The sequence below is a fragment of the Oratosquilla oratoria genome, chromosome 18 (assembly GCF_046742065.1).
Source record: "Oratosquilla oratoria isolate Oo_2021 chromosome 18, ASM4674206v1, whole genome shotgun sequence".
NCBI lineage: Eukaryota > Metazoa > Arthropoda > Malacostraca > Stomatopoda > Squillidae > Oratosquilla > Oratosquilla oratoria.
The window spans coordinates 52,834,539-52,849,473 of NC_134794.1; the positions used below are offsets into that span (position 1 = coordinate 52,834,539).

General features: G+C 41.9%; 1 protein-coding gene across 1 annotated transcript in view; it reads left to right on the plus strand.

Annotated features, from left to right (window-relative positions):
- Nucleotides 1-14,935, plus strand: part of LOC143035216 (contactin-6-like) — a 503,111-nt gene that overhangs the window by 389,627 nt on the left and 98,549 nt on the right. The window contains exons 11-12 of the mRNA XM_076201952.1: nucleotides 7,511-7,635; nucleotides 14,683-14,789. Of these exons, the coding sequence (XP_076058067.1) occupies nucleotides 7,511-7,635; nucleotides 14,683-14,789 (232 nt within the window). The remainder of the gene's footprint in view (nucleotides 1-7,510; nucleotides 7,636-14,682; nucleotides 14,790-14,935) is intronic.

Here is a 14,935-nt window from a genome sequence, read left to right on the forward strand (position 1 = left end):
CAGTTTATTTATTTTAATAGAATACTCAGATTGTGATCCCCTTTTGATGACCACTTTAGTAATTTCGTCCCAACTGCTGCCGCCGGGTGATTTTATTCAGTCAAGGGAGAGCTTTCTACAAAGCTAAAGGATCCGTCCTTTTTCTTCTTATTTTTCTTCTTCTTCTTCTTCTTTTTTTGGTGGGGGGAGGGGTACTCGGCACTTGGGTGTTGCGTCTTTAAAAAAAAAAAAAAAAAAAAAAAAAAAAGTAAACTTCGTGGAAAAAAAAATCAATGTCAAGGTTTGAACTAGATGGCCAGTTGTCTTTGCTATCCAAGAACACAAGTCATAGGTGTGTGTGTGTGTGTATATATATATATATATATATATATATATATATGTGTGTGTGTGTGTGTGTGTGTGTATATATATATATATATATATATATATATATATATATATATATATATATATACATACAACACTGAATGGGTCCCAGTGACTAGAGATACTTTTTTTTATCAACCACAATGCACTTTAATTCTAAGCCATCAACATCGGAAGAACCGTGGAGGCACATGCAGAAATTGAAACGTAGATCAGATTTTTGTGGTAAGACAGATATGTGAGAAAGCTATAGGTAAGGGGAAGGATGTTTTCTGGGCCTTTATGGATCTGGAAAAGGCTTACGACAGGGTAGACAGAAAGGCACTGTGGGAGGTTATGCGGATATACGGGATAGGAGGAAAGCTTCTGGGAGCTGTCAAGAGTTTTTATGAGAGTAGTAGAGCTTGTGTCAGGATTAGAAATGGAGAGAGTGAGTGGTTTGAGGTAAAGGTGGGACTTCGTCAGGGATGCGTTATGTCACCCTGGCTGTTCAACTTATACATGGATGGGGTGGTGCGAGAGGTGAATGCAAGGGTAGTGGGTCAGGGATTGGAGATGGTTAAGGAAAATGGAGAAAAGTGGGAGGTGAGCTAGCTGTTGTTTGCGGACGACACTGCGCTTGTGGCAGGATCGGAGGAGGGATTGAGGAAGCTGGTGATAGAGTTTGGGAGAGTGTGTGATAGAAAAAAGCTGAAGATAAATGTGGGTAAAAGTAAGGTGATGAGATGTACAAGGGGTGAAAGTGGCAGTAATCTGGAAGTGAGCATTAAGGGAGAGCAACTGGAGGAAGTGGATAGTTTTAGATATTTGGGTGCAAATGTGGCAGGAAAGGGTGGAGTGAAGGTGGAGGTAGAATGTAGATTGAGAGAAGCGAGTAAATGCCTTGGTGGTTTAAAAAGTGTAATGAGGAATAGGAATCTGGGAATGGATGCTAAGAGGAGACTGTATGAAGGAGTGATTGTGCCAACAGCACTGTATGGAGCAGAAACATGGAACATGAGAGAGGAAGAGAGAAGGAACTTGAATGTGTTTGAGATGAAGTGTCTGAGAAGTATGATGGGGGTTACTAGGCTAGATAGAGTGAGAAATGAGGAAGTGAGGAGGAGAACAGGGGTGGAAAGGGAGCTGGGAGATAGGGTTGATGAAAGAGTATTAGGATGGTTTGGACACATGGAAAGAATGAGTGAAGAAAGACTAGTAAAGGAGGTATGGAAGGCAGATGTGGAGGGAGTGAACATGAGGGGACGTCCTAGGATGAGATGGATGGATGGGGGTGAAGGGGGCTTTGGGGAAGAGGGGAATGTCGGTTGAGGAAGGACGGGAGAGGACAGAAGACAGGGGTGAATGGAGAATGGTTGTATATGGAAAATGTTGTGATGCATGAGGTGGATTGGACGGGGGAATGGGGGTGAGGTAGTGTGTGTGAGCAAAAATTTTTGACGCAGCCCGAAGGGATTTCTCCCCGTCCTCTCCTTTATATGGGGGGACGGAGAGGGGGGGTCGCCGATTTAATGAAGCGGCCTTGCTGTGGATGTGCTGTGCCCTGCGACACTGCTTCTGACCCAGGGCAGTGGACAGGGTGCAGGGATGACCCGTCATCTAGGAGGTGCTAAGATGGGAGGGAGGGTGGAGGGGTGTGGAGTGTTTTCGGGGATGAAATGGGTGGGAATGTTTTTGTGCCTTGTCCTTTTTGGCTACCCCCCTGGTAAGGGGAAAAAAAGCCTTGGTATATGTATGTATATATATATATATATATATATATATATATATATATATATATATATATATATATATATATATATGTATATATATATATGTATTATTTATTTCATTTATTTATTAGGGTTATCTCAGCTAGTATCAATCTCTTCCAATGTAGCGTTCGGTTGTCACTATCCATATATATACCGTAGCCCTGCTGAAGGCAAATATTTACCGTAGCCCTATCTGAGTTAGCTTGTTCCAATACTCAAATATTAATGGCCCAGATTCTCACAGCCTTATCAGAAATGTATTTCGGAAATGATATTTTCAAGCTTATAAATAATTTTGGATTTTTTTTTTTTTTCGAAAAGTAAAACTTTATCCATATATCTTTTCACTGATCTTTTTTGTATTTTTTCTTAGTTTTCATATATCTGTTTACCTATATATTTTCATTATTTGTTCAGTACTTAATTAATCTTCTTTTTACTTTGTCTCTCTTGCTCTATCGCTCTCTCTCTCACTCTCGCTCTCTCTTCTCTCTTCCGCTCTCTCTCAGTTCTCCCTCTCTCTCTCTCTCTATCTCTCTCTCTCTCTCTCTCTCTCTCTCTATCTCTCTCTCTCTCTATATATATATATATATATATATATATATATATATATATATATATATATATATATATATATATATATATTTATATATATATATATATATATATATATATATATATATATATATGTATGTATGTATGTATGTATGTATGTATATAAGCTTTCTTTGTTTCTGCCATCCCCTGTGACATGTCCAGATTTACTTACGATTATCCACCCTTGTCTCCCCTTCGCCTCTCGTCTCTCCCTCTCTTCCCTCTCCCTCTATTCCCCTCTTCCTTCTCCTCCGTCTCTCCCACTCCTCCCCCTTCTCCTCGTCCCCTTTCTCCTCCCCTTTCTCGTCTCCATACAAACCTGTTTCCCATTCCCCATTCCCCACTCCTTACTCCCCACTCTCTAGTACCTATTCCCCACTCCGCACTCCCCATACACTAATCCCTACTCCTCACTCCCTACTCTCCGCCCACCATTTCCCTACTCCCCATTCCCTACTCTATACTCCTCACACTCCTTCCAAGTCCCTATTCCCTACTTACCTTTCCGTATTCCCTACTCCCTACTCCTATTTCCCTATTCCCCACTCTCCACTCTCTACTCCCATTTCCCTATTCCCCACTCTCCACTCCCTACTCCCATTTCCCTATTCCCCACTCTCCACTCCCTACTCCCATTTCCCTATTCCCCACTCTCAACTCCCTACTCCCATTTCCCTATTCCCCACTCTCCACTCCCCACTTCCTACTCCTCATTCCCCCCTCACTTTCCCACCCACGCTTGGTTGGTCGCAAGGTTCCCCCCCCCCCGTCCACGCCCCGTTGATCCCTTTCCACTCCCCCCCCCCCATGTTCCGGCTACTGGCTACCATCACTACAACCAACACTACCACCACCGTAACCATCACCATAACCATAACCATCACCACCATCATCACCGCCACTATCATCACCACCACCGTCACTCACTGATACAACCACCACCACTATCATCATCACTACCACTGACACTACCACAACCACTACTACCACCACCACCACCACTATCATCACTACCACCACCAAAACTACCACCACCACTATCATCACCACACCACCCCTATCATCACTATAACCTCTGACACTAGCACAACCACTACTACCAACAACTGACACTAGCGCAGCCACCACCATCACCACCACCACCACTAACACCAACACAGCCACTCACGCGTCGAAACAGTTACACCGATAACTGGCAAAGCCTTTGTAGTCAATTCAACCATTTAAATGTCACCAGATAATTGTGAGTCTTCACTGCAGTCACATGGCGCAGTCCGTCATCCACTTCCCCTTCACTTCCCTTCTCTTTTATTCACCTTCCTTTTCCTTTCGTTTCACTTCCCTTCCGTTCACTTCACTTCACTTCAATTTCCTTTCCTTCCCTTCCTTTCCACTTCGCTTCACTTCATTTCCTTTCACTTCACTTTCTTTCCTTTCCCCTCACTTCACTTTCCTTTCCTTCCCTTCCTTTCCACTTCGCTTCACTTCATTTCCTTTCACTTCACTTTCTTTCCTTTCCCCTCACTTCACTTTCCTTTACTTCCCTTCCCTTCCTTTGCCTTCGCGTCACTTCGTCTCACTTCACTTCCCTTACCTTTCTTTCTCTCTCTTTCCCTTCACTTCACTTTCCTTGCCTTCCATTCCCTTCACTTCCTCTCATTTCACTTCACATCAATTTACTTCATTTCTTTTCCCTACACCCTCCTCCCGTTACCCCTTCCTCTTTCCTTCCCCCTTCCTTTTTTCCTCCTATTCCCCTTCCTCTTTCCCTTCCCCCTTCCTCTTTCCGTTTCCCCTCCCCTTTTTCCATTCCCCTTCCTCTCTCCTTTCCTTTGCATTCCTCTTCCCTTATTTTCCCTTCCCCTTCCCTTTCCCCTTCCCATCCCTTCCTTTTTCCTTCATTTCCTCTTCCCTTCACTTCCTCACTCCCATCCCTTCCCTTTCCCATCCCTTCCTTTTTCCTTCCCTTCACTTCCTCACTCCCATCCCTTCCCTTCCCCTTCCCTTCCTTTTTCCTTCACTTCCTCTTCCCTTCGCTTCCTCACTCCCATGCCTTCCCTTCCCCTTACCTTCCCCATTCCCTTCCCCTTCCCAACACCTTCCTCATACCTTCCCCTTCCCTTACTTGTTTCTGTTCCCCTTATTCACGAATACAAATAGATTCGTCAATTGGGGGTCCACATCATAGGGAATCTCCAATTGGGGGAACGTAAGATTCCGAAATCTAGAATATTCCGAATACCAGAAGCACTTTCAGGTATATCCTGACGCTCTCACTCTACTACTCTCTCACACTCTCACTCTCCTACTCTCACATTCTCACGTTCCAATTCTTACACTCATTCTCCTATTCTCTCAATCTCACTCTCCTTCTCTCTCACACTCTCACTCTCCTACTCTCTTACACTCTCACTCCCCTACTCTCACATTCCAATTTTTACACTCATTCTCCTATTCTCACACTCTCACTCTCTTCCTCTCTCACACTCTCACTCTCCTACTCTCACATTCTCACATTCCAATTCTTACACTCTCATTCTCCTATTCTCACACTCTCACTCTCTTACTCTCTCACACTCTCACTCTCCTACTCTCACATTCTCACTTTCCTACTCTCTCACACTCTCACTCTCCTACTCTCACATTCTCACATTCCAATTCTTACACTCTCATTCTCCTATTCTCACACTCTCACTCTCTCACATTCTCACTCTCTTACTCTCTCACACTCTCACTTTCGTACTCTCTCACACTCTCACTCTCCTACTCTCACATTCTCACATTCCAATTCTTACACTCTCATTCTCCTATTCTCACACTCTCACTCTCTTACTCTCTCACACTCTCACTCTCCTTCTCTCTCACACTATTCCTCTCACACACTCACTCACAATATCTCACACTCCCGCTCATACTCACTCTCGCAATACCTCATTCTCACACTTTCCTTTTCTTCTCTCTTCTATTCTCCCACTCTCTCACGTGCTCCCGCTCTCACACTCTCACTCCACCACACTCCCCCTCTCTTCCACTTCCTTCTCTCTCTCCCTCTTTTCATTTCTCCTTTCCTCTCCCTCCCTCTTCCCCACTCTCCCTCTCTCTTCCTCTCCCCCACTCTCCTCCACTCTCCCTCCCTCTCCTTTCCTCCCCCCACTCTTCTTTCCTCCCTCCCTCTCCTCCACTCTCCCTTCCTCTCCTTTCCTCCCCCCCACTCTCCCTTCCTCCCTCCCTCTCCTCCACTCTCCCTTCCTCCCCCACTCTCCTTACCCTCCCTTCCGGCTTCCCGGCTGGAACGTTCCCAATGTTTACTCATCCTCTGCATAAGAGTTCGCATAAAGAACGGCGAATCTTGCGTTCAGGATCATTCTCCATCTCTGATTGGCTCGTTCCCACACGCGGAAAGGTTGTAAACACAAGGGTAGCTACCAAAGCTCGTTCTCTCTCTCTTTCTCTCTCTCTCTCTCTCTCTCTCTCTCTCTCTCCATATTTCCTTTATATAGCCCTATATTCAGTTGTGTAATATTTTTTTTCTGTTGGCATGTGTGAAGGAAGAATAATTTCTTAAATTTTTGGGAGGTGAAATAGTAAGAAATTCGGAAGTATTTCGCTTCATTAAAATGAACATTGCATATGTGTGTGTGTGTGTGTGTGTGTGTGTGTGTATTATATATATATATATATATATATATATATAATATATATATACATTATATATATCATATATATATATATTATGTATTTATATATATATATATATATATATATATGTATATATAATCAGGTTTAGGCAAATAACTTCATTTTTGCGTGCATTAAGTTTACATTTGTGAATGTATCCTTGAATAATGTCTATTTTTTTTCTATCTCTTCTGGCACGCTATTCCATGAATTTTAATGACATACCATCTCTCATCAGACTCCCCCAACCCCCTTTTTTTTTGGGGGGGGGAGGTTGGGGGAGGAAGGGGGATGGTCAGGTTTTTCGGCTTCCACCTCTCCCCCCCCTTCGCCTGAAGATAAAAATGAAGTTGGCGCCGGAAGCTTCTGGCGAATCTAATTAGAGGCTTAGAGGCCAAAGAAGCTTCTGAACGAGCCTCCGGTTGTGTCTTCGTATTTTTGGTTCCTTTAAGAAAGAATGAAAAAAAAAAAAAAAAGATGGACGAAGCCACCATGGTGAGGCATATTGTTTGTATCGTGTATTGTCCCCACAAAGGATACAATATCTGTATCTGTTTTTTATGCTTTTACATACACGATTGCTTATAAACGAAAACGAAAAGAATCTATACAAAATTTATAGAATATTTCAATGTTACGGTAAATAAAAAAAATCTGCATATAGTATATTGTTAGGATTCGATTTTTTCTGTTGCATATGATCGGCACCAAATCATTTCATATATAGCTCCTATTGTCTATCCATAATGTCTTATGTGTATATATATATATATATATATATATATATATATATATATATATACACATACATATATATACACATACATATAAAACATTGTGAACCAAAATTTTAAGATGTTGAAAATCTTGGAGTCCATGCAGACATTTGAGCATTATTTAAATGGCTTTGTTTTACTTTGTTTATTTACTTGTTTTTATTTCTTTATTTGTTCATTCATTTTTAATTATTCGTTTATTAACTTCGTTTATTCATTGCCCCTTTATGTTTGTCTTTATTAACTTATCTGTATTAATCTTTATTCATTTATTTATCCATGTGTTTATGTATATATTTATTTATCTGTTTATTTATGTATTTATTTTTTTATTTACAGGTCGTCCGGGGCCTGTGAGGGACTGCGCAGTGAACAACCACACAGCATCCGGGTTTGTGGTTCGATGTGCAGCCGGTTACACACGCGGCCACAACGTCACCTACACCCTCACCATCTTCCCGCAGGTGAGTCTCACGTAATTTCCATATATGGACATAAACCTCAAGAATACGGACACTCCAGAAGTGTGTTCTTGAAGAGGAAGGTCCCATGAGTCTTAAATCCTATTATTTGTTCAAGGAATTGGGGCATATTTGTGTTGGAGCTTAGGAAACGGTAGCACATGCTCTTGCTTGGGTTCGAGTCTTCTATCTTCGGTTTGTTATCTAAAGAAGACACTTGCCTGCTGGACCACCGCTCTCGTTTGGTATTCTTCGGATATGGGAACCAGAAGCCCAACCTGGAGACCTTTTAGTCAAACTCTCCTTCAGAACGAGACAAAGAGGACGCCCTTGCCCTCTTGACCACCGCTCTCCCTTGGCATTCTTCGGGTATGGGAACCAGAAGCCCAACCTGGAGACCTTTTAGTCAAACTTTCCTTCAGAACGAGCCAAAGAGGACGCCCTTGCCCTCTTGACCACCGCTCTTCCTTGACATTCTTAGGGTACAGGAACCAGAAGCCCAACCCTGAGACCTCTTGGTTAAGCCTTCCTTCAGAATAAGTCGAAGAGGACTCTCTTGACCCACCGCTCTTCCTTGGTATTCTTTGGGTACTGGAACCAGAAGCCCAACCAGGAGACTCTTGGGTCAAACCTTCCTTCAGAATGAGCCGAAGAGGGTGAAGGTTAGACACTCCTGAAGGAGTGAATAGGCAGACTCTTCAAATGTTTCCAAGTAAACCATTTTGGTAGGACTGAAGTTGGAGTTCAGACAGTGACGTGGTTAGAAACTCCTGAAGGTGGTGCAGTCGAAGTGGAAGGTGGTCGAAGTCCGACTTTCCTGAGGATTTCAGAGACCGAGTGTCAGCACCTCGGGGTTGTACCTTCAGAGACAAAACAAGATTCCGGGAATCGTACACGTCTCTTTATTTACGAACTGAGATCGAGGACGAGAGGTCACGACACAGCAACATAAGTTTGGAAGAAGATTGTCATGTAATATTTTTTTTTTTTTTTTTTTTTTTTTTTTTTTTTAAGGCGAGGAGATAGAAACCGTTGTCTAGAACCACTTGTTTCTAAAGAGTCGTTAACGAACGTTTTTTGGAAAGACTTTTCCTTCTTCCCACGTAACTTGTATGGGAGATAAGAATTTCCTCGTTACGTCAGGTCAGGTCAGGTAAAGTTTGAAGCAGATAAGGTCGATTTTGCGTCAGTTCCCGGGGCTTTTCTCGAGGGGGACTGTCTTGATATGGAAGCGAGTTGCAAACTAGTTTTAATCCAGGTTTAAGGGAAACGACAAGCTCGTTGAAGTTAAGATGAGGATGAACTGTGGACTGTCGGATCTGTTGTTCCAAGTTAGCGTTGGGGCTACCACGCTTGGGTGGTAGATGGTTGTGTGACTGAAGCTAATATTGTCTTGATTCTTGAGAAGAAACAGCTGAATGAAATCACGAACAGACAAAACAAACATACAATTCAAGTAAGGTACTCGAAATATAAATGAATATAGTTTAATACAACATATTTTATGAATATATAATTGACAAAAATTATATATTAAATATAGCTTTTAATCCGTTACGCACAATTCGAGTGAGGTATTCAGAAGTTATATTTTTTATTCTTTAAGAAAATCCAGAGGCTTCCCCTCATCTGACTCACCATCCCATTCCCACGAAGTGGGAAGTGAGAAACCTACTGATAGGGCAAGCCCTGTCAGTTACGGCAAACCTCACGGTATTCTAGGCCGATGTTTGGGTCGCCTCCCCTGCCTGGCGAAGGCTGTCGGGAACCAACGCAAGAAGCACGCGGCGGGTCTCGGGAATCGAACTCACGACCACCTGATCATGAGTTCGACACGGTATCCACTGGGCTTCCGACAACTAGGGTAATACGAGTGCAATTCAGAGCAAAGGGGTGAAAGTAGGGCTGAAGGATTTATGTAATATTTATTTATTTGTTTATTTTTAGCTAAATAAAATCATTCACCGTTTGTCAGAATGAATATATGAAGCGATCGTGTCACGAATGGGTTCAGCTTACCTCTGTGGGACTGGTATGTACATTTCTATGTACGTGTACATTTGTGTGTGTGTGTGTGTGTGTGTCATATTTTTTCAATGACGGGCCTTATTTACTATGTACTTCACTTACTCGTGCTGAAGCACATGGAAGTAAGATATAATTTCTAAAAAAAAAAATCGTAATCATCATCGTTGCCAGTCATCATTATCAATCATCACCAGTCATCATCATCAATCATCACCATCATCACTCATCACCGTCATCAATCATCATCATCAATCATCACCATCATCACTCATCAGTTATATTATCAATCATAATCATCAGTCATCACCATCAATCATCATTATCAATCAACACCATCATCAACCATCATTATCAATAATAACCATCATCAGTCATCACCATCATCATCATCATCATCACCATCATTATCATCATCATTATCATCATTGCCATCATCATTATCATTAAAAACGTACATTTCATTTATGACGCCCCAAAGTGGAGGGGTTCATTAGCATGAGTTGTGTAAGCCTATTACACATTACGATAGGATGGTAAAGGTTCTGACAGCTTATGCTTTAATTCAAGCCAGTTGGGCAAAAGTCAGCTCGTTAGAAGTGGACGTCGTAATTATCTGATTTACGACGGAATTGCTCGGAGCTTTGAGGCGAGATTGCATTTCCAAACAAGAATGGGATTAGCTGTCAGACGGAATTATAAAGTCCCGGCTGGTTTGGACAGGTGGTCAGGATGGATCATGACCAAAGGTGTAGACGGAAGAAAATGGTTCTTACGGGGTCAAATGCCTTGAGGAACTTGTAGCCTCGTTAGGTATCAGTGCTTTTGTGAATGTTGGTGTACCATGGTACCTTTGTCACGTTAGTAAAGAATAAGAAAGGAATTGTAATAAGATGAAATTAAAATAAGTTAATGAATAAATAAAATCGGATAAGAATAGTACCTTAGCCACACTAGGAAAGCAAAAAAAAAAAAAAAAAAAATATTAATAGAAAATGAAAAATAAAATAAAAGTAAAAAGAAAGAATGTAAAGGTAAAGGGTAATAGTTGCCACAAGATTCAACGTTCCACTGCTGACCGTATGGTATTAACAATGGGGCTGTATGTCACCGGTTTATAGGAGTAGGAGGATGAAGAGCAGTCGCCGGTTGTTACCTCTCTTTATACGAACATATGAAGTACAGCCGAGAGACCAAGTGACAGCCTCTCGGGGTGGTTGAACCTCCAGATGGAAACGAGGGTGTTGATGGTTTTTGAAGAGGTAGGGAGATGTATTTACATCCACAGTGCAAAGTACTTCGAATATGTACGAGCATATATACACACACACACACACACACACACATATATATATATATATATATATATATATATATATATATATATATATATATATATATATATATTAGTGTGTGTGTATAATGTTCTGGTCATTGTGGACTCGAGCTCTAGGCTGAGATGATGGAGAGGAAGCTGACAAGAGTAATTGCTGCTCGTGACTGCGAATTTTGTGTGATTGCTCGAGCGATGACGTCATCCTGTAAGGTCAAGGGAATGACGTTAAAACAAGGTCACGTGCGTTGACCTTGTCTCCGTCGAAGCTACAGAGGAGACTGATTACAATTGGTGTGTGTGTGTGTGTGTGTGTGTGTGTGTGTGTGTGTGTGTGTGTGTGTGTGTGTGTGTGTGTGCACGCGCGTGTCTGTAGTAAGATAAAAATAATTACAGAAACGTAAATTAGACGTCAATTAGCTTCAATACAAGGAGCAGCATTTTAGTGACCCAAGACAACATCTTTCCGTCCTCTCCCACTCTCTCCTCTTCCCTCCCCTTCTCTTCCACCTTCCCCCTTCCACTCACCACCCCCTTCCCTTCTCCCTCCCCATTCGCTGCTCCCCTCCCCCCCAGCCTATGCCCCTGCCTCCGGCCCTCCCCTTTCCTCTCGTCCTCGGCGTTCTCCTTCCACTCCCCGTCTCCCTTCCCCCTGTCCCTGTACCTGACCCTCACTCTGCCCCTGCCCCTGACTCTCCTTCCTCCTCCTGCTCCCTTTCCCCTTCCTCCTCCTCCTCCACCTCCTTCATCCCCCTCCCCCTCCCTCCTTCCCCTCCCCCTCCCTCATCCCCTCCCTCCTCCTCTATAAACTTCCTAATAAACATCTGGTCCTTCTCAACATCTCATTACGATTTTTGACTCGCCAGTGACCCAAGTTTTGATTTCTTTGCCCCCTTCCCCCCAAAAAAAATGAATGGCACGACTGGCACCCCGGTCAGGCACTCATTCCTGCAGTGTGCCATCTTCTTCGTGCCAAGTTAAGTTTCGTACTCGCATGGAGGCGGGCTCGATCCCCAACGGCTATCGGTGAGGAACTTGCGAGGCTGGGCGAGTAAATAGGGCAGTGGTTGCTGTTGAGGCTCTCAGATAAGCTCTCACGTCGCGATGGAAGTGGGGAGGAGCGCCATCCTGTTGGAAGAAACTCTCTTCTTCTCCAAACTGTTCTGGGATGCGTGGCATGGCAAACTCTTGTAGCATGTTGAGACAATTAAATCCTGTTACGATGTCCTGGAAAAAGAATGGCCCAATGAGTCCCGTAGCGGATAGACCACACCACACAGTCACTGCATGCAAATTCAAATTATGTTTCTCTATAACATGTGAATTTTTTGTTGCCCAGTAGGTGTAATCGGGTCGATTTATTAAGACATTGAGCTTAAACGTTGCTTCGTCACTCCAAACAATTTTGAGTGGAAATTCGTCATCGCCTGCATATTTAGCAAGATACCTTTCACAGAACTCAACCCTTCGATCAGTGTCATCTTCATTCAGAGCGTGAACAAGCGATGGGATGAACCTTTTGAATTGCGAACGCTTCAAAATGCGATGAACGCTGGATTTAGGGATACCTGTTTCACGAGAGAGTTGGTACATTGATTCTCTTGGAGAATTCTGAACATTATCAATGACCTCTTGTTCTCTTGTTGGGCTTGTTGGTGATCTTTTTGGACCGGAGCGACCCTTTCTCATATGGTGGACAGTTCCGTGTTCATCAAACTTGGCGATGATGCGTGAAATGCTGCGGCGAGATGGCGCATCCATATGGAACTGTTTAGTAAAACGTCTTTTCACTTCAGCTTTGTATTCGATTATCCAAAAAGGAGTTCACATCGGGGAAAATGGAGGCATCAAAGCATATCATCCATTTTTATTGTATATTTTCTTAGCCTCAGATTACGCTGAAGAATAAATATACGTACATAGAGAATACAGGATGCCCCATAAGTTTGGACCCATAGGGGGAACACAGTAAAATTACGAAATCATTTAAAAAATTATCACGATGTGTTTTGAGTGTCCACCGTTGTGTCGCACAGATAATTGGAAGATGCAATTTCCACTGTGGCAGCTCTCCGATTAACAGTCACAGAAATTTCTTGACAAAGGAATTTCTTCAAAATGCATAGTCTAAGGCTGGAAATGCTTCTAATTTTGACTGGTACACTTTGGCTTTAAGGTGCTCCCCCCCAAAAAAAAAATAAATAAAAATAAAAAATAAAAACAGTGGAGTAAGATCGGTGGAAACTCAACTGTTCCTAGTCGTCCAATCCAGTATGCTGGCAACTGTGTCTTTAGGTAGTTGCTTCTTTGGTTCGGTATGTATAGAATTTTTTCCTCCTGCAACATCTTGAGGTATGTGTCACCGGTTAATCTCATTAAAGAAAAAGGGGGCCAATAATTCTGTCTTAACATATCCCACACCAAACTACGAGGCGTGTGTCACCTTCTTCTTTGCAAGGTTCCAACCCATTTTGTATGGATGCCAGCGATGAAGTTTCAAGATGCGGCGAGTGCTGCTCTTGGAAATCCCTGTTTCACTTGACATGACTCGAATGGACTTCTTGGGACTGACAGTGAAGCCAGCTAAGACCGGCCACACACATGCGGTATAAACTGGCAGTTACAACTGCTCATTTATAACTGTCAGTTGAAACTGCCCGTATGTGGGTATCTCAGTATCACTGAGATACCAATACACGTGCAGTTTTAACTGACAGTTATAACTGAATAGTTGTTACTGTCAGTTTAAACTTCACGTGTGTGGCAGGCCTAACATAATAATAGTCTTCGTCGTCCCGGTCAGCTACATATCCAGTTTCTTTACATTTGGCCATCAACTTGCCAACACATCTGTGTGTAATTGGTACGCTCTCTGGACGAATGTTGTTGAATTCTTCGGCCAGTTCCCGGTGGATGCGAGCCCCAAGACGGCATGCTAACTTGAATTATCTCTTCTCTAGTCAGTGACATGGGTTGCCTGAGGAAAAATAATAAAATAAATTAAAACTGCTAGAGGTCCAGACTCATGAGACACCATGTATATATAAAATGTCTATATATATATATATATATATATATATATATATATATATATATATATATGTGTGTGTGTGTGTGTGTGTGTGTGTGTGTGTGTGTGTGTGTGTGTGTGTGTGTGTGTGAATACATATATATATATATATATATATATATATGTATATATGTATATATATATTGGAAACTAGTATGTTATAACACATTTGTAAAAGATCACTGTTAACCCACTATCGGAGAAATAATAATGGAATGTACAGAGAAACTGTATATTTCGACTACTCTCTGTAGTCCTCTTCAGCATTCAGAGAGTAGTCGAAATATACAATTTCTCTGTACTTTCCGTTATTATTTCTCCGATAGTGGGTTAACATATATATATATATATATATATATATATATATATATATATATATATATATTATATATATATATATACACAAATATACACACACACATATATACATATATATATATACATATATATAAATATATATATATATATATATATATATATATATATAATTTCTACAGTGGCCATTTATCAATACCCGTGCTTTCTTATTCTCATATTCATTGTTTATATTTGTATGAGTGTGTGCGTGTATGCATGTAATGCAATATAGTGTGTAGGAACTCATTGCAATGCATCTTTGCAGGGGGACAGTAGCAGCGCCGGATCCCCGGGCAAGACTCGTCTTGGGACCCGGGTTCGAATCCCGCACGACCGACCCATCAATCTCACGTCTTTTCTACCAGTGTTTGAGTAAGTGTTCAATTATGTCTACCCTTGTAAGTTTCTTATCTTTAATATTATTATCTCTTTATTATTAATGTTGATTATTTTCTATTAATTGTTTGAATTACCTAATTATCTATCATTTTTATGGTTAGTATTGTAGGTTTGAGAGA